This window comes from Dermacentor andersoni, chromosome 2, assembly GCF_023375885.2.
Source record: "Dermacentor andersoni chromosome 2, qqDerAnde1_hic_scaffold, whole genome shotgun sequence".
Classification (NCBI taxonomy): Eukaryota; Metazoa; Arthropoda; class Arachnida; order Ixodida; family Ixodidae; genus Dermacentor; species Dermacentor andersoni.
Window position 1 is genome coordinate 149,144,307 of NC_092815.1, and position 23,620 is coordinate 149,167,926.

Genomic DNA, 23,620 nt, shown 5'->3' on the forward strand with positions numbered 1-23,620 from the left:
CGTCTGAACGCGCTCGCTTGCCCGTGATGAGTTCATATCTCGAAAGACGCTCAGCAGCGTTCCATTTGCGATTGGGCCACCCCAAAATCTCCAGTTAGCCCGCACCCAAATTTACAGTTGGCCCATCCCCAAATTTAAGTTGGACCCCCTTTTCAAGTGCTTCTACCCCCATATTTAGGTTGTTCAACCCCCAGATTTCACCTTGGCCCATCCCTAAATTTTACTTGGCCCACGCCCAGATTTTAAGTTGTCTCACCGCCAAATTTCATTTGGGCGATCCCACGATTTAAATTTTGCCCATTCCCAAATTTAATTTGGCCCACGTCTGAATTTCAAGTTCGCCCATCGGGAAATTTTCACTTGCCCCCCCCCCAATTTAATTTGCTCCACCCCACATTTCAACTCGGCCTACGCACAAATTTCAAATTGGCCCAAACCCAAATTTCAGTTAGCCCACCTCCGATTTCTGGTTGACCCACCCCTACTATAAGCTTCTCCATTCATATTCTAAAGAGCGCTTGTATATCTACGGGGATTCTTTTTACTTTATTTTTGTGCATTAAAATTGTCCTTGTCGCTTAAAAGCTACAATCAACGCTATTCTGACGAATAAATATCTTAACTTTGCAAATTACAAATTTTTGTGCGGATGCAAGGGATTAGACATTTCGCGTGACAGGGCTGGGGAGCTTGCCAAAGAATGCTTATGCATTAATACTGAATGGGAGCATACCGCTGTCGCTGAAAAATTTACAATCGTTGCATTGAAAATTTTTCTCATTGGAAACGAAACCGATACTGACTGTAGAAAAGCTACTATATTAAATTATTCACGGCGCTCTGAGGCTTGCAAATTTTCCCAAGGTTTTCTAAAGCTCCCGGACCTTCATTTAAGGTAAAAAAGGATGAAACTGATTGGTCGAAAATATCATGTCGGTACACCTTCAACACAGGTTCTGTGCACTCTAGATGCAGCAAAATCGCTAGGTTGAAATGGTTTTTAAACTATGTCATGCAACAACGTTGTCGTGTCTGATAAATGTTAGCCCTGAATAGGTGGTGTTGCATAGAATTGTGTACGCTTAAAGCATTCTGTGAAAACGTTTAGTTTTGAAGATATTTCTATACTGTGTCTTTGTGTTGGCCATACTATTTTAAATGCGAAGCATTTCTTGGCGAACATTTGCCACTTTAAGAGGCTCTATCCGTCTATCTATCCAGCCGCCTACGTCTTGGTGCTCTCAGGGTCGTTTCATTAACTAACGATCGGTAATGACATGAAGATCCTGGCATGTATGTCACGTAGGTCATGAAACAGCCGCCTACGTCTTTGGGCTCTCATGGTTGTTCCGTTAACTTGGTAGGTACCAAAATTGGCGTAGTATGGCAAGAGTGTATGACGAACATAAATGATAGGTCATGACATGAATATCATGACGTTTGTCATGTAGGTCATGAAACTGTTGCGTAAGTCTTGGCACTCTCGGGGTCGTTTCGTTAACTCAGTATGTAGTAGAATTGGCGTAGTATGACAAGAGTGTATGCGGACACAAATGATAGATCATGACATGAATGTCATGACATCCGTGTCATGCAGCTCATGAAACAGGCACTCAATTGGCAAGCGTACCTGTTCACGCATTCCCCATGTACTGCAAGGAAGCGGCAGCAGGCGTCACCTACGACGTCGACATAAAGATTTCAGACACTGACCTCGCGAAACTACTATGATCGTCGGCGCCTGTGCTCAGCTATCAGAGTTTTGATAGGTGCCGTTTTGTGAAACTAGTCTTTCAGTCGGAAACTTTGCCAGCACACGTAAAGGTTGGATATGAGTCATTCGGTGCGTCCTTACATGCTGAGGCTTTTAAAGTGCTATTAGTGTATGAAACTTGGGCATGTAAGTGAAGTTTGCAAGGGTGATGTAACGTTCAAACGATGTGGTAGACCTCATGGAGATAGCAAACGCTGCTGCATAGTGTTCAAGTTGTTCTGGTGCCCACGACGCAACGTCAAAAGAATGTCCGAAGAATCGGTATTCTCAAGAAGATGTTTGGAGGTCATTCCACACGTAGGGAAGCGGCAAGGGCTATCCTCTGGCGCAGAAGCCGCTCACGACACCGAAGCCGACGGCGCCGCAGCGCTCCTCGCGCAGAAGAATCGACTGCTCAAGTGCAGCCTCCACCACCTCCACGTTTGAGGAATGAAGAAACACGTGCCTCAAAGCCTTTATATTCAACAAAAGTGCAAGGTGACTCGTCATCAGCCCCAAACACATCGGGGGCCCAGTGGCCCTCGTTACCATCAAGGCCTGCGGGAACGCGCTTATGTGCTGCTCCTACACGTAATGAAAAGAGTGAAAAAAAAAACGGGTATTGACGTCAAGAGTATGCTGAATAATTTGGTGCGCTCAATTTGGTGCGCTAAATACCCCGGCTGCCGAGGCTGCCGTGCAGTTACTTGAAGTGTTGGAACCACATCTAGTGTTTCCTCAGTAAGCAAGTACGGCGATGACGTTCGCAGAACGAATGCGGAAATCGCTTGTTATGCAATTGAATGCTCGAGCTCTACGTGGTCGTTCGTCGGATTTCCAGCTGCTGGTATTTAAGTACCAATTTCCAGTTATTGTTATCTCTTAATACAATATGGATTCATCTTTCAGTATTTCTGGATCCGTCCAGGCATAGTCTCGTAATCCAAACCTCAAGCAATGTATTAGCTTGTATACGACACGGTGTGATGTTCTTCAGACGTGACGTCCCATCGAGTACTAATGATCATGTATGCCTTACCATAAAACACAGATGGCGCATGTTCTCAATGATTGGAGGATACCTCTACCCAAGAACGAAGATTGATTGCTCGCACCTGATGTCTGTTCTGGAAGCATCGCAAGGTCGGCATATTGTGATCGGTGTCTTTATCGCATACCATTCCCTCTGGGGTGCACTGTGACAAACTCTCGTGGCAAAAATTTGGCAGATTTTATGTGTGGTCAGGGACTAAATGTACTCAATGATCGATCTCCAACATTTATTCGTGGCCCATCCTACAGCAGTTGTCTTGACCTAACGTGTGTATCAAGGAGCCTTCTGTCCTCAGCAGGCTTCTCGACGGATGTAGAGACTCATGGTAGTGACCATCTCCCAACTTACTTTCAGTTTAGCTGGTTTTGCCGCTCGGCCTCACGTTGTCCCCGACAAACGGACTGGGCTTGATTTAAGACTTCTGTCGATATCGGCTGTCAGAGTATCTCATCTCCATCCCAAATAGAGGCCACTATTGCAACTACCCTGTGGTACAAAACGAGAGAAGTTAGCGCACCGAGGGTAAGATCATTGGTCGACGCATAATATGAGCCGCTTAGTGCAATTCGTCGCCGCGCAGAACCGATATAGAAGAACAAAGTCAGCGTGAGATCTTTTGAACAGTCGCTGAGCTCAGCAATATATTGTTCAACATCTCCACTAGCTTGGCAGACAGCGTTAGAGGACATTCTGTGGATCCCGAGACCCAGGACAACCTCTATGATCTGACAGGTCATAGAATGTCTGCAGGCAGCTCCACAACAAAAATTGGCTGCGGCTTAGCTCAGCTAACCCTGAATATGCAAAGCGAAAGCTTGGTTTAGCTTGGTAAAGTCTTGGTTTCACTTGGTTAGCCTTTGATTTATCTGTAATTATTATGCTTAGGTATACAGTGATCGTTAACCAGGTATGGCGGCTGTGCCCAGGTCCGTGGCTAGACATGACTGTGATTAGGCTTGGGTAGACACCCATCGTTCGACGGTGCGACGCCTGTTGTGCCACAGGGAAAGCGCAAGTGCTAGATGTGGAAAGAGACGCCGCGAACGCGGTAGCTACATTGACCACTACGGTGCGACGTCTGTTGCATCGGACCCTCTCCAGTGAAGCAGCTCGCCGGGTGATATCCACGGGGTGGTCAGACACCGCTTGGCGGCGACGGCGCAAAGCATCCCGCTACCGCGCAATGCTGAGACAAGACGGCCCGGCCTCGCATTCATCCATGGCCAAGCTCGCACTGACAAGGCGAGCGCGGTGCTCCTCTTGAAGCTTTTTGACATGGCGCGATTGGGGCGAAAAAGATCGCTCTGCCGCGCACGCCGTAGAGCAATTTTCGTTGGCAGCTTTCACATGCGACTGCGACAGCGCGATTTCCGTCGCAGTGACGCCTGAGGATTCCGTCTGCTCGCGAAGTATTCCTGCCTGCATCGTTAAATAAAACAGCATGAAAATTAGTCAAATATTAGAATTTTCTTATTGTTATTTCAAAACAGAATAAGCACAAAATTTTTCAACGTTTGAAAGCGTTGAGAATTTACAATGTACAACACCGCAAGTACGAGCGTGCGGCTAGTGCGCCGTCGGTTGGGTGGTTTCGTTTTCTGCTCTCTAGTTTCGTTGTTGCGGTACTATCGAAGCCACAGCTCTTCTCTTGAAGTAGTATTTGCTTCTGCAAAAAAAAAAGAAAAAAAAATAGGAGCTACTATTGAGTCTGGAAGCATCTGGCACAATTTATAGCGAGGAAGTTGACGACGGTGACCATCGACTGGACACGTGCCGAATCTAAAGACGGCGTCTGCTCCCGACCTGGATAGCGTGAAGCTTCCCTTATAAATGGATTGTGTGAGCTGGAGTAAAAGAAATTGTTCTTGAAGCTCCTAAGCCACTGGCACTGATGGTTACGCCATATTTGGGAGAACCGGGAGCAGGATCCGGAATTCTACACAAGGGTGAGTTCGAACTTGTACAGGAAGCTTTTGCTCCGGGGCTTCTATAGATAAACATGGAAAAGGAGAAATCGTTTGTGTAGTGCAGCTGCCCTTGCTGATGCCAGGAGACAAGGAATACTTCTAAAAGTACTACCGAATGTAAACGGCGACCTTTCAAGCCCTGCACTCGCTTGTCGAAGCAGGTTTGATAAGGCATCTCTTCATGCGTGAACCACTGCCCTCCCGTGCACAGCTCGCTATTGCACTCAGGTAAGTATGCTATACGTAAGCAGCATTGATTTCGGTCAGTGCCTGGCACCACTTGCGAGGTAGTAATCTCACCTTAGAATTTTTTTAACCGTTTTTACGCTGTAACTGGTACTATGGATGTTCAGGAAAGAACACTTAAAGCTGATTCTCGTATATCTGTCTAAATATTCTGTTTCATTTCGCCAAGACCTCTTGAAAAGCCGCATAAAATAAAATTTTGCGCTTATATATCTCTTACAGTGTTGCATTTATAGGCAAAGGAAATGCTATTCCTTTTCTGCATGCTGTTAACTTTACATACACCATTCTTGTCTGGTCAAAATAGAACAATGCAGAACACGAAATGTTGCTCAAACCTTCTATCTTTATGTTCTTGTATTTAGTTAACCGCACGTGCGCACTCAAGAAGCTTTGTCTAGAAGATCGGCGATGCTTAGAAAAAGGAATATGAATCCTCGTGTAGCCGAAATGGAGACTAGAGGCGGCCCTTCCTCGACAGAGGCAACCTTTGCCCTCGGTGATTGCGAAGGGCAGGGCGTCGCTCCCGTTGTGTTTACATCTTGGAGCTCGGGTGGAGTTCCGACGATGAGAGGGAACGGATCGTGCACGTGTGCGTGGGCATGTGTGTGTATGACGGAGAGTGACAGACCATTTAGAGACCAGGCAGAGCGGACGTTGTGGCTTATTACGCTGCGATGTTTTCCTTTGTTCTCCTGTACTGTTAAACAGAACATAAGCTTTCTTTAATTTCTCTCTTTAAACCGAGTTCTGTGTTATCCATCTTAGCACCTTGTTCTTCAGGTACCTCGCATCTGGCACGTACATGCAAGATGTTGCTGTTAGCTTCAGCGTTCGCATCTCAACGGTGGCAACCATTGTGAATCACGTATGCAGGCTGCTATGGAGAACACTGCAACCGTTAAACCTAAAGCTACGCATTTAGCCACTACACGAGGAGGCTGTTTATTACCGGCACATACAGTGTGGTTACAATCTTCGACTCCTTCAGCTATTTTTCTGAAGTACCTGTGTGCATGAACTAGCTTGCTTCAGGTATGCTTCTATCGTAAAAATTTTTCTCACACGCTAAGAGCGACTTTTTTTTTGTTTACTAAGGTGCCGACAACTGATGCCTGGCAAAAGGTAGCCCAAGTATTCGAGGAAAAATGGAATTTCCCTCACTCTATTGGTGCTGCTGACGGCAATCACGTTCAGATACTAGCCCCTCCTAAGTTGAGTTGAGTGGTTGTAGGCTACTGGTGGGAAAGCCCCTCCTAATTCAGGGAGTGCGCTCCTACATCTAGTCATGATGACCAGGAAGTCGAAAGCTTTTATGAAGACGTAGAATCGGCGATGGGTAAAGTCAAAACAAAATACACTATACTGATGGGCGACTTCAATGCCAGGGTAGGCAAGAAGCAGGCTGGAGACAAGTCCGTGGGGGAATATGGCATAGGCTCTAGGAATAGCAGAGGAGAATTATTAGTAGAGTTTGCAGAACAGAATAATATGCGTATAATGAATACCTTTTTCCGCAAGCGGGTTAGCCGAAAGTGGACGTGGAGGAGCCCGAATGGTGAGACTAGAAATGAAATCGACTTCATACTCTGCGCGAACCCTGGCATCATTCAAGATGTAGACGTGCTCGGCAAGGTACGCTGCAGTGACCACAGGATGGTAAGAACTCGAATTAGCCTAGACTTGAGGAGGGAACGAAAGAAACTGGTACACAAGAAGCCAATCAATGAGTTAGCGGTAAGAGGGAAACTAGAGGAATTCCGGATCAAACTACAGAACAGGTATTCGGCTTTAAGTCAGGAAGAGGACCTTAGTGTTGAAGCAATGAACGACAATCTCATGGGCATCATCAAGGAGTGCGCAATAGAAATCGGTGGTAACGCCGTTAGACAGGAAACCAGTAAGCTATCGTAGGAGACGAAAGATCTGATCAAGAAACGCCAATGTATGAAAGCCTCTAATCCTACAGCTAGAATAGAACTGGCAGAACTTTCTAAGTTAATCAACAAGCGTAAGACAGCGGACATCAGGAACTATAATATGGATAGAATTGAACAGGCTCTCAGGAAAGGAGGAAGCCTAAAAACAGTGAAGAAGAAACTAGGAATAGGCAAGAATCAGATGTGTGCGTTAAGAGACAAAGCCGGCAATATCGTTACTAATATGGACGAGATAGTTCAAGTGGCTGAGGAGTTCTATAGAGATTTATACAGTACCAGTGGCACCCACGACGATAGTGGAAGAGAGAATAGCCTAGAGGAATTCGAAATCCCACAGGTAACGCCCGAAGAAGTAAAGAAAGCCTTAGGAGCTATGCAAAGGGGGAAGGCAGCTGGGGAGGATCAGGTAACAGCAGATTTGTTGAAGGATGGTGGTCAGATTGTTCTAGAGAAACTGGCCACCCTGTATACGCAATGCCTCATAACCTCGAGCGTACCGGAATCTTGGAAGAACGCTAACATAATCCTAATCCATAAGAAAGGGGACGCCAAAGAATTGAAAAATTATAGACCGATCAGCTTACTGTCCGTTGCCTACAAAGTATTTACTAAGGTAATCGCAAATAGAATCAGGAACACCTTAGACTTCTGTCAACCAAAGGACCAGGCAGGATTCCGTAAAGGCTACTCAACAATAGACCATATTCACACTATCAATCAAGTGATAGAGAAATGTGCAGAATATAACCAACCCTTATATATAGCTTTCATTGATTACGAGAAAGCGTTTGATTCAGTCGAAACCTCAGCAGTCATGGAGGCATTACGGAATCAGGGTGTAGATGAGCCATATGTAAAAATACTGGAAGATATCTATAGCGGCTCCACAGCCACCGTAGTCCTCCACAAAGAAAGCAACAAAATCCCTATAAAGAAAGGCGTCAGACAGGGAGATACGATATCTCCAATGCTATTCACAGCATGTTTACAGGAGGTATTCAGAGGCCTGGAGTGGGAAGAATTGGGGATAAAAGTTGATGGAGAATACCTTAGCAACTTGCGATTCGCTGATGATATTGCCTTGCTTAGTAACTCAGGAGACCAATTGCAATGCATGCTCACTGACCTGGAGAGGCAAAGCAGAAGAGTGGGTCTGAAAATTAATCTACAGAAAACTAAAGTACTGTTTAACAGTCTCGGAAGAGAACAGCAGTTTACGATAGGTAGCGAAACACTGGAAGTGGTAAGGGAATACATCTACTTAGGGCAGGTAGTGACCACGGATCCGGATCATGAGACTGAAATAACCAGAAGAATAAGAATGGGTTGGGGTGCGTTTGGCAGGCATTCTCAAATCATGAACAGTAGGTTGCCACTATCCCTCAAAAGGAAAGTGTACAACAGCTGTGTGTTACCAGTACTCACATATGGGGCAGAAACCTGGAGGCTTACGAAAAGGGTTCTGCTGAAATTGAGAACGACGCAACGAGCTATGGAAAGAAGAATGATGGGTGTAACGTTAAGGGATAAGAAAAGAGCAGATTGGGTGAGGCAACAAACGCGGGTAAACGACATCTTAGTTGAAATCAAGAAAAAGAAATGGGCATGGGCCGGACATGTAATGAGGAGGGAAGATAACCGATGGTCACTAAGAGCTACGGACTGGATTCCAAGAGAAGGGAAGCGTAGCAGGGGGCGGCAGAAAGTTAGGTGGGCAGATGACATTAAGACGTTTGCAGGGACAACATGGTCACAATTAGTACATGACCGGGGCAGTTGGAGAAGTATGGGAGAGGCCTTTGCCCTGCAGTGGGCGTAACTAGGCTGATGATGATGATGATTGGTGCTGCTGACGGCAATCACGTTCAGATACTAGCCCCTCCTAAGTTGAGTTGAGTGGTTGTAGGCTACTGGTGGGAAAGCCCCTCCTAATTCAGGGAGTGTGTATTACAACTGCAAGATAATTAGTGCAGTAGGCCATATTTTCATAACATGTGTTTATAGACTTATTTTATTACAAGGTACATACTCCGTCGTCCTCATGGCTGCTGTTGACAGCAATCCGAAATTCATATGCGTTGATGTTGGGGCGTATGGACGTCAAAGTGATGGTGACACATTGTCTGCTTCTCGCCTTGGAAAATCACTGGAAGAGGGCTTGCTCGGCCTTCCAGCTCCGAAGCAGCTGCCTGGCACAAACAACGTTGCTCCTCACGTTTTCTTCGGAGATGAACCATTTCAACTTCGTCCGGATTTTCTTAGGCCAAGTTCTGCGAGGTGGCAGGATGAAAACAAGCGCATGTTTAATTACCGTCTAACCAGAGCCAGGTAAACAATAGCACTAAATTTGCCTTTGCTTATGTTGAATATTATTTTACTTAAATTGGCATGAGGTGCGTTGAAGATTCTTTTGGAGTGATGGTCTCCTGATTCAGGATCTTTCGGCGTGCCCTCAATCTGCGACCACCAAATGCGCACTACGTTGTCATGGCATGTTGTGTCGTGCACATCTTCTTGCGTGATGACATGATCTACATGACGGCGAACTATGTCGACACTGAAGATGCATATGGCAATATCACCAGCGGCCAGTGGCGCACCAGAACAGCGGCACCTCAGCAATGTTCCGTCTTCGACCTCCAACTGGGTACAATTATACAAGGACGGCAGCTCAAACAAGATATTTTTTCTGCTCATACTTTGTGAGTAGGGAGGGTTCTGTGCCTTGGCCACGCGCATCTGCTAGTCTGCGGCCGTGAAAGACAAATAAGCACCCACCAGGACTTTGCTGGATGTGCGGGTTGCTAGAACATTTTTGTCTGGTGTACGGCACAACGACACTTCGCAGAAGTAATGTAAATAAGAACAGGTATTTATGTTGTTAGCTGTTGAAATGCGAGCACAAAAGGTGAATTTCGTACTTTTTGTACTCCTCCTCTTTGAAGGAATAATGTCACATATTATGTCCCACTTTGCTATCGAATTAAATGTTTAACAGTGCACACCAGTTGTATGTTTTATTCGGCTTTCATGTTAAACTTTTTGGTTCATTAATCTTTTAATACATTGTGTATCTTTATATGTTACGGCCTGATTGCTGCATTTGCTACTTACTGCACCACTCCGTTCCCCCCCCCCCCCCCCGCTTCCCTTTGCGATATGCTCACTTAACAGGCAAAACTGAAACCATCTCTTTCTTTTTTATAAGCCTAATTTGCTTTGTTTTGTTATATTGTCCCAGGACTGCAAACTGACAAAGTGTATTTTTCAATTTTTTTTATTGCTTCAGTGTGGTTACAAGTTTTGACGGATATGAAATACAAAACGAGGTTCCATAGTCAAAGGCTGTATTGTGACCTCCGGTCAAGGTTAGGTGGTGAGAGGAATTACTACACGGCAGCAAATCATGACATTAACATACAGGTCAAAATCATAACAAATATAAGCGAACAAGTTGAGCGGAAATAAGCAAGAAAAGAAGAAAAAACATCAAGTGAAGAAAAGGCATGTGCGAGTATGTAAGAATGCATATCAAATTTATACTACAGACAAATGACAAGCATAACAAAAAACGTGTATGCATTCCAATACAAAGCCACATCAATTAGAAAATAAAAAAAATATCAGCAATATGCATGAAGGTAAGCTAGGGTGCCAATCTAGAAAAATGTCTCAAAACAATGTGATACACAGTGTGAAAGAATAAAAAATAGAGACTGAGCAGGTAGTGAACAGTTTAACATTCTATGTTGTACTTATCTCCACAGTGGAATAAACGAATGTGATCAGCTGGGAAATCTTTTATTTCACTTATTCTTTATTGCACTTACTTGCATTATTCATTATTTTATTGCACTTATTGATACCCATTCGCGACAAGTCACAGAGGATTACATAGCGCCGCGTGGTGTCGTAGGCCTTTTCCGCGTGAAGAGAAATGGATATGAAATTTTTATGGTCAAAAACATCGCGAATATTGGCCTCAACATGCACTAGGTGGTCAGTTGTTGACCAACCATCTCTAAATCCCCAGTGGTACGGATCAAGCATTTCGTTTGGTTCGACGTAATGTAGAAGGCGATGATTGATCATTTTTTCAAACAACTTGCAGAGGCAACTTGTTAGCGCTATAGGACGATAGCTCGTTACTGAAGCTGGATCTTTGCCCAGTTTTAATACTAGGAATGACAAAAGCTTCTTTTTATGAGGATGGAAGATGCCCAGCTGCCCAGAGTGTGTTAAAAAGCCCCTCACCAGGTCTGGCCATTTTGAGCTGACAAGCGCAGAACACTGAACTTTCGCGTAATCACCATTCGCGTTTTGTGCATTGGGCTATTCGTCCATGTTTCATATAAGGTTATATGAAACTCTATTAGCGGCAAGAATTTGGACTGGCGCCCTCTTGAGAGTGACGTCACGGCCAGGACGCCACTCGCTCCGGCTGTCGCGCGCGCTCGTTCCCTTCGTGTATGCTTGGGGTATGAGTGGCTCGAGCCGTATTTGTTGAAAGACATGTCGGGTTCTTTCTGATGCCATGCCTGGACCAGAGTTCTTTCTTCAAAAGCGCGTGAGTCGAGAAAGTTTGCGGCTTGGATATCGCAAGCTATGTAGCGTTCAAGTAGTCTACTGGTTTTGCAATGCATATTTGCGCCGTGTCTGTCCTTAAATTTTGCATAAAAAGAATGTCTGCAAATTCAACACGCAAAGTTGTGTATGATGCTTCGCAAAGCACTTAACAGTTGTTTGGTACTCAGCTATGGGAGACACTGCATTTTACACAAAAGAAAAATCTTGGTATTAGGTGTCAGCATGTTATCCGTGTTAGAAAGACACTGCCTAGCGAAGTTGTCATCATGATTCTAATTTATCTGGTGAATTATTCTAGTCAAATATGGCCACTTTACTAATGCTTAAAAGGAAGAGCCAGGCGAACATTTCGTATGAAAAAAGTTAGCTGCTACTTTCACCGCAATCTGAAGCAGGCCTCCATAAATCTAATGGCTCATGGTTGCTAACACGGCGGCGCGTCATATGTAGAGTATTTACATATATAGTTAATTCACAAATATCATAGTAGCAATCACCTTGAATGAAAAGTTTCGTGGTTAAGATCGAGGGCCGATCAATTGCAAGCGATGAAATGTTTCGCGGTGGCCCTCAGTGGGCTTTATCGACATTATGGCACACCCCTCACGCAACGCTAGCAACTGCTACAATAGCAGCTTGGGCTTGGGCTTGCTGTTACTAGCAGGCTAGCAACTGACCGTCGTCATGGCTAGGCACACATGGTTCGCGAAACCCATAAGTTAACTACAACTTCGAATTGAAGCCATGAAGCAGTCTTTTACAGCGCCAATTGGAATGCCTAAAGTATACTGAGGTACAATAGCGCAGTTTAGGCTGCCTAGAAAAGAAAAATTCAAGCACCTTGCGCCTCACCCTGTATGTCTCTATCCAGCGTTGTTTAATTATACAAACGGAGAACTATTTGCTTCGCCAGTACATAAAAGAGAACCTCGCGAACCTTCATAAGGAAGACACCACAGGCCTCGCATATTTCACTAAAAAAATTGGGCCGAGCATCCTGCGTCAGCTCGCAAAACAGATTTGTCATGTATATTCCTCAAGCAACAAACACCAGCAAATTGCTCAAATCAGTTGAATGTGTAGCACGGAAAAAGGATTATATATTGGTACATTCCTTTTCGTATTCAGCTGTAAGCCTCATTTAGCTTTACTTCAAATTACCGCCACTTAAATAAACTCGTGAACAACTGCCTAATTTTGAGAAGCATTTAAAGGAGCAAGTGGTGCTCGTAGAATCTAAACTGCAGAGTTAGGCAAGTCGTCGTATTACTGGCGAGCGTTTTCGTGAAGAAATGCAAAAATTCGATATTTTATCATCAACTGCTCGTCGTGAGCAAATCTGTTTTAGCGCAATAAAAGCAAGGTAACGGTTCTAGAAGTCATATATAGCTAGTGTTTGTCACATACTTGTCGCACCGCGGCATTTATGGTATCACAACTGGATTCTTAATGCGATGTTTTTGCGGTTGTCCATCCGCTCATGAAAAACCCCTAATGGGCTGGTTTGCACTCCTGAGGCTGGCACTGTAGCGTTGTCTTTGAGAACTGTTTTATCGTCTAAGAAATAAGCTCTTTGAATAAATTTTCGGGAACGAAGACGTCTTAAAAACATATTTGAGACGACCGCCATAAGCATACGCGTGGAGGGAATGAGAGCGAACAAACGAAAACGCTGCAGAAGGTGCCCGGGCACCGCCTGAACAGCAACAGACGACAGCCGCGAGTCCATACCCTGACGTCAGGCGAGCGGCGCTTGCAGCGCCCCTGCAATTCATTCTCGGGCTAATAGGACTAATTCCTAGCCTTTTCCATTTCGCAGAACTTCCGCCAGAACGCTTCCATGGACAGCCTATACTTACTCACCAAACTGGGCTTTACTTTATCATAATTCTCAGCTTCCTCTTTGGTTCAGCCAGCGACTACGTCCGTTGCCTCGCCCGGTAACAGTGCGAGCAGAGGCTGTGGCCATCATCATCATCAAAAAAATTTCTTGATCTCTGCAAGATCTTTTGTTGTCCGTCAGGGTCTTCTTAGACGCTCTTGACTGGGCTTAGCATGGGTGGGGCCCTTTGTCGAGGACTCCAACGGTTTCAGTTGCCCAGCGTGCTCGCTGCACGACCGCTGCATTTGGTCCTCGCAGCGGTCGCTGGGCAGCAGTGCCTCCCATGGCTCCGCACTTGAATTTATGATTTTACGGGCTGCTGTTATAAGTCGACATTTCCATGTGGTGTGATACAAGGTGGGCTTTTGTCCGCACCCCGGGAATTTAGCTGCGTACATTTTACTCAGTTGGTTTAAGTTGGGGAAAGTTTCTGTTTCGAGCTTTCTCCTGCCGGTAGTCGGCGCCCTCGTGAGTGATTTATGCGGGGGAGGATACTGTATCCGGGTTCTCTTGTAGTGTGCCAATAAAGCCGAGTATTCATTTGTAACAGAGGGTAGAGTTTCGAGTGTGGATTCTTCAGGTTCTCGGATTGCAAACCGTTGGGCTACCCTGTCCGCGTCTTCGTTCCCCGCTATTCCTGCTTGTTCGGGCAACCACAGTATGTTGTGTTGGATCGGCTGTGGTTATGTCGTGTGGTGTGTTACGCCGCCTGCCGTTTGGAGGAATACACGGAGTGCGCGGTAGCTGATTCTACTTTTCAGGAAATGCCGGAAGGCGTCTTGAGAATCAGTTAGAATTATTAGAGAGTTGCCAGATCTGAAGGCCTCCGCCGCTGCTAGAGCGACAGCTAGCTCCTTAGCTCCGGTCACGGTGCTTTGGCTTATTGTGCCGCTTGTGATTTCGCGATGGCTTGCGTTGGTGACGGTGGCCACTATTCGCCGGAGAACACTTGTTTTGGCATCGAAGTTCTCCAAAAACAAACCAATGTCCTCTTCGACCTCAAAGAGGCGCATTAGCTCTGTCATCTTTAATGATACACGCTCTCCTGCACTGTTTATGTCGCTCCCCTGCCGTGCTGCGCGAGCGCATTCCATTTCAAGCTCGAGTCGCTTCAATTGAAGTGCGTGTTCCTCTTCCTCCCGCTCCTTCCGTGCTTTACGCTCACGTTCCCTTTCCTGAGGCTTCTTCTCTTTCTGTTCTTTACATTCTCGTTCTTCATGTTCCCTTTGTTCACGCTCTTCTGCCTGACTTTTCGCAGTCTCCCTTTCTCTAATGATTTCCAGGCGTTCTGTAAGCTCATCATCCGCAGCCTCTAGATCAAGAACAGCCTCATTAATAAATGTGAATTTGGGAGTGCGTCAGTGACTTGAAGTTGCAACTCCTTCGCTAGCTCCAACAACTCCGGTTTACGCAATGACTTGAAATTCAAGGCTCTTTGCAGTGCTGCTCTCTCTACTGTAAACAACTATCTTGCTGCAACCTGAACTAAGTAGGGGATAACAATAGCTCGAATTACCCGTTTTGTTCTAACCCCTCAACAAAACCTGGCGAAACTCGGCAAAGAAAGTGCCGCATGCAAACCCCTTGCAGCCAAGAATCCGACGTAGACCATCATGAACGCTGCATTCAGTTGCGACTTGGTAGACGCGGCTGGAAGATCCATATCCTACTGCGGCCACCAGGGTTTGCGGCTGTCACCGATTGGTACGGGGACGGGGTTTCAGTGACCTTCAATAGCGTCCGTTTGGAGCTCCAAATTGACGATTGGAGAGGGTAAGAAAGGGAAGACGAGATCATTAAAAAAATATAAGAGAAGTTTAATACATCGGTACGGGTGAGCGGTACGCTCCAAGACAAAAATAAATACAGAAATGTTTGGCGTGCTTGCTCCTGCACACCAGGGTAGAGATGTGTTCGTTGGGTCTCGCTTCTCAGTATTCCTGTGTGGGCTGACCAGTGTGCTGAGAAGGCGCTCTACCAGGATAGTGTCGCGTATTCTTATACGCGACACTATCCTGGTAGAGCGCCTTCTCAGCACACTGGTCAGCCCACACAGGAATACTGAGAAGAATCACTCTCTCGCAATTCACACAGAGGAATACGGAGAAAAACCGCTCACAGGTGTAGAGGTGGGGAGCTGCGGTCACGTCGGGTCAACACGCTGGTCAACCCACACGCCGGAATTCGGAGAGACACCCTTCCCTGGCGAAGAGGGGTTGCACTTAGGACAAAGGAAAGTAGGAGTTGCGCTGGTGCACAATTTCGTCGCACACACACCCGATTGACAAGCGTGACGATGAGGCACGTCCAGTCGCAGGCGCTTGACATCCGTTCTATTCATCGCCGCACTTAGCGAACTGAGCACCGGCGACAGTGTGTGGGTCTGTACTCAGATACACCGACGAGGACTTAGCGAGAAACTATTACGGTGCTATTTCATACCCTACAAGATCATCCGGCGTATTGGCGCACTGGTATATGAGGTCGTGCCAGACGGCATTTCGCAATCACAGGGACGCCGCGCACGACCTTAAGTCTCCCACGTGGTGCATCTTAAGCCTTTCCCCGTCCGCTGACGAACTTAGAGACTTTTTTGTTTTATTCTGTGTGGTACTTTCTCGAAACCACGCAGGCACCATCGATTACACTAGAACCTTCGACGAGTGATGTATAAGGCCGACGCGCTTTAGTCGCTCATCAGATTTCGAAGATCGCTGACTGTGTTTGCTGCTGTCGTTGTGCTTTGAGTGTAACTTGCTTTTGTAGGCACAGGTTCGCACCGTAAAAAGTTAGTCAAGCTATTCACAGTTTTGCTGCTGCGTTTTTCACTCTCACTACTACACGACAATATTGATTCTAGGCTTTGTATATGTAAAGGAAAATTATTTTCCGCGCTCTACAGTAAGTTTGCACTTGAGTTTCCATTATTCCGCCTGCTTATAACGCAACAGGAGTGGCAAGCAAGATGGCATGAAGACGTCGTGGTCAATATGCACTGGCTTTTCTACAGTTCGCTAGCCAACTCATTTAGAATTCCATTGTAGCTGGATAAAGGGAAAGTACGAGGCGAATGTGGTCATGCGTTGTGGGCGTCGCTTCCTCACTTGCGGAGCACTTGTCACCCGCCTCTCGCGTTTTTTTTTTTTCGAAGCTGGCGCCACCACATCCGAGAAAGGGAACAGCTAATTTAGCACCACAGGGCAGGCGTTTCGGGAAAACAGCCACAATTAAAAATGTTAGCGAGGGTTCGCAAAGGATGCTTCGCTTTAAAAAATGAGTTTAAAGCGAAAAAGGCAAAAGCCATTGGTTCCCAATTTGTAGTAAAACTGTAATGAAAAGTGGGAGGTTCTCTCAAGACCAAATTTCTTATCATGACAGCCAAGCGCACCTTTATGAAAAGATTCTGAAAAAAAAAATCAAAAGGCTGCAACTTTGTCATCATGATTAGTTGGCTCTTATTCCTAGTGGTCGCACTTTTATCAAGATGTCCTTGCGGGACAAAAACACCGTCCCACACGTAAGCCGTGAGACAGAGGGACCATGGCGGTAAAAGCGGAACGTGCCCCGCCAAAATCGGGACGCCTGTTCAATTTAAATCTGTACTTTTACCTCTGAAAAGTATCTGAAAGCTAGGCATTACGTTCCAGCATTCCGCAAATTGCGAGAAATTACTGTTGTTTGTGCCCGCAAAATAGGGCTTGAGGTTGAGCCTGTGGTATCTTATGGTTGGGAAAGCACTGGCACACGCGAGGTAATCATAAGGGGTAGACGAAAAGTTGAATGATTAGGTGTAGTAGTTTTATATCATGATGGTATTTAAGCTCATAGAATGGCGCTAATGAGAGAAAAAGACTGGGATGCTAATATACGGTATACTGACAGACATACCAAGAACTTTATTTACAAGGTCCTGAGAAGCTTTGCCCTAGGGCAGAGCTGCGGGCCGCTCCCACCTGGGGACTGGTAGGCCGAGCCTAACCCCCGCATTGTGGGCTCTCTAGACAGCCGAAGTTAGCCGTGAAAGTTCCGAGCTCTGGATAACAGAGGTCCATTCTTCTTCCGTGATGCGATTCGGTTGTAACGAGGGGCATCGCCAGAGCATTTGTGTGACATTGCTAATAGCCCCACAGTCTGGGCAAGTGGAGCTAAATGCCTCTGGAGTGATGGTATGGAAAAGGGCCAGGTTTGGATAGGACTTAACCTGAAGCATGCGTAAAGTGGACGCCAGAGGTCTAGCCAGTTTGCTATGAGCGGGATGATAAGTCCTCCTACCCGGGTGGTAGTGTGTAGTGATTTCGTTGAAAGTAGTGAGAGTGTCCAGAAACTCGAGAACCCCGGAGTCTGAGCTCGACCGTGCTCCCGCGTGGTGGTTAAGTGCGCGCGCGCTTGGGTGCGGGCGATGTCATTGAGATTGGAAAAGGACTCTCGGTATAACGCAGCCACCAATTTCTTTCCATGTCGTGAAAACGGAGCCTCGTAGATTTTTCCATAGCTTCAACACCGTGGTCGTCAATTTGATATCACAATAAAAGGAGACAATCTTTTCTTCGTTATGTTGCGTAGTAACTTTGCATATCTCCTTGGCCGATTTTTGGCTGATAATATGTGCCATGTCTTTAGCGGGTCAGAGAAGAAGAGGAAGCTGTTCGCAATGGAGTCGGTGTTCGAGTTCGTGGCTCTCAGAAACCAGCCCGGTATTCAAACGATGGCCACCATCTTTTTCGTGAGTATATAGGCGCATTCCTTCTATACAACGCTGCACGAACGTGATGAGTTTTTTTTATGGAACCCGGAGTACACTTATGCTTCAGATCCCACAGACAATCGGTCATATGAATTGAAACATAAGTTTACTGAATGGTTCACGTGCCCATTTTTGTATTAACACATTTAGAAAAATTGCCTGGTCTTTTCGGTTTTATGAGCTACTATCGCCTCTTGCCGCGTATTCTGTCATAAATAACGCGTGCCATGTGGCTGAATACCCTGAAGAAGCATGTTAAATATACTCAGCGTGCCTAGAATGGCTCGAATGTCTTTGTTCAGGAATAGAACTATGCATGTTCAACGTACCTATTGACACCTTCGTGAAGCGGTTAATCAGATGCTATAAGTCTGCCCATATCATTCTGTGTCTTTGCCGTAAAGGAAACTGGCGCCCACGCGCGTCATCATCTATAATAGCTATTTTGTGTTGCCACGGCAGAAGCATACGTGCGATAGTGGCCTTATGTTAGAACACCAGGCTATGTATGACACGCGATCATCTATAATAGCTAGTTGGTGTTGCCACGCCAGAAGTATACGTGCGACAGTGACCTTATGTTAGAACACCACGCTGGGACACGCGGTCATCTATAATAGCTATTTGGTGTTGTCACGCAGATGTATACGTGCGATAGTGGCCTTATGTCGGAACACGAGGCTGTGACACGCGATCATCTATAATAGCTACTGGGTGTTGTCACGACAGAAGTATACGTGCGATAGTGGCCTTATGTTAGAACACCAGGCTGCTGTGTTGGGGCACCGATGTTTGATCGGGCCATTACTTACATTTTTTTAATGTTTCAGTTATTCGGGAAGACAGCAGCAGCAGCTCGCAGTCACGACTGGGAAAGTTCGACGTTTCGCAAAGAATGCTTCACTGTGAAAAAAATAAATAATGGAACTAATGGCAAAGAGGCAATAGCCAGTGCTTCCAAATGTGTACGAAACTGCAATGAAAAGTGGGAGGTCTCTGTCAAGAACAAAGTTCTTATAAAGACAACCGATTGCAGATTTAAGGAACGATTCTGAAAAAAAAAATGGCTGCAACTTATGTCATCACGATATGTTGCCGATCGTTCATACTGGTTGCAGTTTCTTTAAAAATGTATTTGTAAATCGGCAACCTATGCGTCCTCTAAATATAGAGTGATTTGGACAGGCAGTACTGCTTTCACGTAAGGGGTAAAGAAAAGAGCTCTGCTCGAATGATAAAAGCAGAATATTGGCCAACTATATGGTCACTTTTGCATACAAGGCAAGCCGTGCCCATAAGACACACTTCAAGGAAGAAGAGCGGGTTATGGCGAGTGGGAATTAAAATGTGTCTTTCTTGAGCAAAATATTACCGATGATGTGTAATAATAATTCTGAGATAATCACTTCCTTACGAGCGAATGATCTAATAATTTTATTCATTTACAATTTTCCTTTTCATTGTACTCCTGTATGTCAGTTACAAATAGTGCGACTCTTAAATTACAACTATAGCATCAACATTTCACGTCCCGAAATTTGCAAAGCAGCGCATTAGCACTGCGATTAACAACTTCTCTCAAAGCGTACCACTGCATTTCAAAACCAAGCTGCGTGGGCCAATTCAGACAAATTCTGGAGATAACTATCTCGAATATATTGCTAATCGTAGTGGCCACGCCCTGTGTGCATACTGTAAACACTGTCCAGTTTAATCTCCAAATTTCGAAGCTTATTTTTGTGCGCACAACCTTTAGAGATAATGTTGTATAGTGGTGGTTTGCCGCCAGGCGAGTCGCTCCTGACGTAATGCTTGCGTAACGCTTCAGTGCAGGTGTACGTGTCAACATGTTGAACAATTAGGTGTTGGCTCTGCGACCACGCCCTACAGGGCAAGTTTCGCAGCTATTCCTACGACTTAAAATTTGCACTTCTCGCGATGAGTCAAGCAGTCGCACAGATGAGTGTGTGCGACGAATTAATGAACTTTTTCTCCAGCGCAGGAAGAATGGAATAACCTGCGCTAATGTACGCGTTCGACGTTTATATCAAACCTTCACAGCACACACTGCACACCCTGATTGTCTTCCGTTATTGTTCTTTGATAGGCTCTGCGAAACCATTGTTTGACTAAATGCATATTGAGTGTGTGTGTATACTTATAAGTACAGTCCGTATCTAACGTTGCACTTGGTACTGTTTGCTTTTTAGACTTTCCATAGCCTGTTCCTTATGGGACAGATGTTTGCCATCATGGGCAGTACAGACATCATGATGCACTTGAAGTTGGCCTCCATCGACACGTCAATTCTAGGTACGAACTACTCCAAAGGCAACGAATGGCGAGGCATGTAGGTTCTTGCAACGAACTAATGTGCCTGGTTAATTTGCAAGCCGTTTACTCAGTGATTACACTAGCGTTTGGAGCGAAGCAACCTATGCTCTCGACTCACCTACTGTCATAGTTTACATTTCGGTGCGACGCGAGCCAATATAGCCTACCGAGGAAAATCTGGTTGTGTCAGAGCACGTGGCGGTTCCCATTGAAAGAGAATGGCTTGCTCGCATACAAACTTGCTACCAGTGATAACATCTTCATTACCGGGCAATGGCGTATGCTTTCGCTTATCATCTCCGCCGCATTATATAAGGAACAAAATGCCTCCTTTATTGCTACTGCGTTAAGTACTAGCATTGGAGAAATACTGCTTGCGCCAGTCGAGTCGAAACGCGTCACTATGGAATTGCGACGTCACAACAATTGTGGTGTTCAAAAGAAGGAGGTGCTAGGCTGGAAGCTTCCGCAACTTCTTACCCGAAGAGGTGGAGCCAGCGCTTTACCCTACTTCCCTTCCGATATATATAGGCTTTTAGGATGGCGTCCGCTAATTAACAAATCACAAAGTGATTTTGTTCTGTTATGGTAAACTAATTAGAAAATAAAAGGAGGCTACCGACGAAAGCATTTCTTTTCGGCCGAGTATCGATGACGCTCGCTCTAATAAAATGTTCTAGGAAGTTGAGTAAAATCGGTAACACAACGGTGCTCGTCGAGTAATATCTGTACGGCAAATTAAACCATGATAAACTCCTCGGGACTTTGAAGCAAGGGCCTGTGTTGCTTCACTATAGGCTAACATTTTATTGTTCTCCTCCTACGATGGCGGTGGTGCAGCTTCACTTATCGAACATCATTTCCACTTCAGAAATGTTTTCTTTTAAAACAACGTTGATTAAAATCAGTGAATTAAGATTATGTGGCACGAAACAGCTTGGCGCAGATGTAGTGTCGCAGGTTACGAGCCGAGCTTTAGAGAGAATCCTGACATAAACGGTGACTAGAGAAAGGCGTCAAATTCCTTACGCATATTATTTTGCTTTTCACCTAAACTCTCGTTAAATGAAACAAGTACGAAGCCAGACACGCTGTATTATACAACCGAAATTAAGCTCGATTAAGTAGGCGGATGCAGCGCAAGCTTACCGAACCTTAGATACAAGTTGAGCTACAAGACGGGACTGAATCAGCTTCAGATGCTCTGTTATCGGTGTCCTGTTATAAAATTGCCTTTTGTGTCGCAGTTGCTTTGCGAATACGATAAGGTTGCGTAGCTCGCGTAAGCGGCAGCTAGGCAATATTAATGCGTTTCATATTGCACCCGACGATACCAATCTGGTTTGTCCCAATTTCACCGAGGTTTTTAAAGTTAAGGTCTCAACTTTAGTCGGATCAATCACAACCGCATTGAAAAGTGCGTTCTCAAAAATTATGCGCATAGCAAACATCCGCGTCCTGTGCAAGAAACTATCAATTGGGACAAATTTTTTTAGCGATACGGCAGACTCACGGTAAAGAGGATAGATTCGGAGAACACGCCCGGTTGACCATGGGATGCCGCAACTCTCTGTTCTCTCACCTACGCTTCTGAAAACCATGGTGGCAGCGGTACAGGATGCTCTGCAAATGTTTAGCCGGTACCTCTTGTACATGTGGATATATACAGATTCTACCATTCTGCGTTGCGTCGGGCCTCTCGAAGACAATGTTCGCGTGCGGGATCGCTTGCAGTCGGATGTTGACGCTATCGACGCGCACTTTTGCAGCCTTTAGCTGAGTTGGTATGGCGTCGTGCTACTGAGAGGTTGCGGGTTCAACCCAGGCACGATCAATCACACCCACGATGACTCAGATCGTGCGTTTCGCGTTTGAAATCCCAGAATTTATTTTTCTCTAGGCCTCGGACGGGAGGACAAGTCATCTGGTAGGACTAGTCTGTGGAACTGGTCAGCAAGTCGGTACCTCTCGCCCTGCAAACATCAGTTGAACAGGAGCTTCACAGACTGCAGCAATAAGGTATCACCGAATAGACGCAACCTTAGGAATGGGCTGCACCGCTTATTGTCGTACGGAAGAACGAGGAGGCATTGAGTTTCTACGGGGACTACCGGAGCACCGACGATCAAGCGACACAACTATCATCCGCCGCTGCCGACACCCGAATTCTCGAGCGCGCTTTCTGGGGGGAAAATTATGCAGATCGCACGCACTGTGGGAAATCTACTCACGCGATGGTTTTTTGAGCCAGCAAGGTAAAATAGCGAATTCCAACAAGAGGCGCAGTGCACATTTCGGTGACAGGCGCGGCCCGAAGACACTCTAGTGGGCCTTGCAGAGCAAACGGAACTTTTTACTGCATCAGCATTACAGGTGGACTTCCCCCACTTCGGAGCTATATCGTGTGGCTTAAAAATGTGGGCCGATTGCGAAATAAGTGCAGTCGGAAAAATGCGGGCTGTTACCAAAGGCAGTACAGTCTAACAGAGCGCCAAAAACAAAAAGGAAAGAAGAAATAAAGCTAGCTGAAACGAGGGATATTGACAGATATTGTAAGATTCGTTTCTTCTTGTTGATTTTCTGTTTTTTCTTTGGCGTTTAGATTATTTTTTATTGTATCTAATGTCATCCTATATTATTTACATTCTACACATTCCACTTCCGCTAGACTTTCTCTCCATCCGCCGCCCTCCCCCATGTAATGCCCTCAGGTTACTGGAATAAATAAATAATTAAATAAATTTATAAATAAGTGAAAAAAATGAAGACCCGACAGCTACCGTGCCTCAATTGTAATAAACTTTCGCAGTCATTTGGTTGGACAAGCGCTATAATTTTTAAAATTTTTTTGCGAGTGAAAATAGAATGTTGACGCATAATACCGTACCTACAATCTGAAATACATGTGATAAATAGAAAACTTCATTTCGGGGCCTGCGCTCCCCTTAGGACGTGTTGAACGACAAGACGCGACGTGCTGTAAGTTGTAGAAACGCGCCACAGGGCCAAGGTGCGACGGGAGTTGCACTGCGAACGTCATATACGAACGCGTCCCGTTGCTTCTATCCTCATCGTCGGCTACAAGATGCACCCGCTTGTATGCATAAGTGAAA

The 23,620-nt window shown here is 45.6% G+C and overlaps 1 protein-coding gene and 1 pseudogene across 2 annotated transcripts in view; both read left to right on the forward strand.

The window, feature by feature from the left end:
• Positions 1-23,620, forward strand: part of LOC126540944 (uncharacterized) — a 57,545-nt gene that overhangs the window by 6,399 nt on the left and 27,526 nt on the right. For both annotated transcript variants that reach the window (XM_055076147.2, XM_072286277.1), the window contains exons 2-3: positions 18,050-18,152; positions 20,384-20,486. In XM_055076147.2, the coding sequence (XP_054932122.1) occupies positions 18,081-18,152; positions 20,384-20,486 (175 nt within the window). In that variant the 5' untranslated portion in view covers positions 18,050-18,080. The remainder of the gene's footprint in view (positions 1-18,049; positions 18,153-20,383; positions 20,487-23,620) is intronic.
• Positions 8,960-9,719, forward strand: LOC126540606 (uncharacterized; annotated as a pseudogene).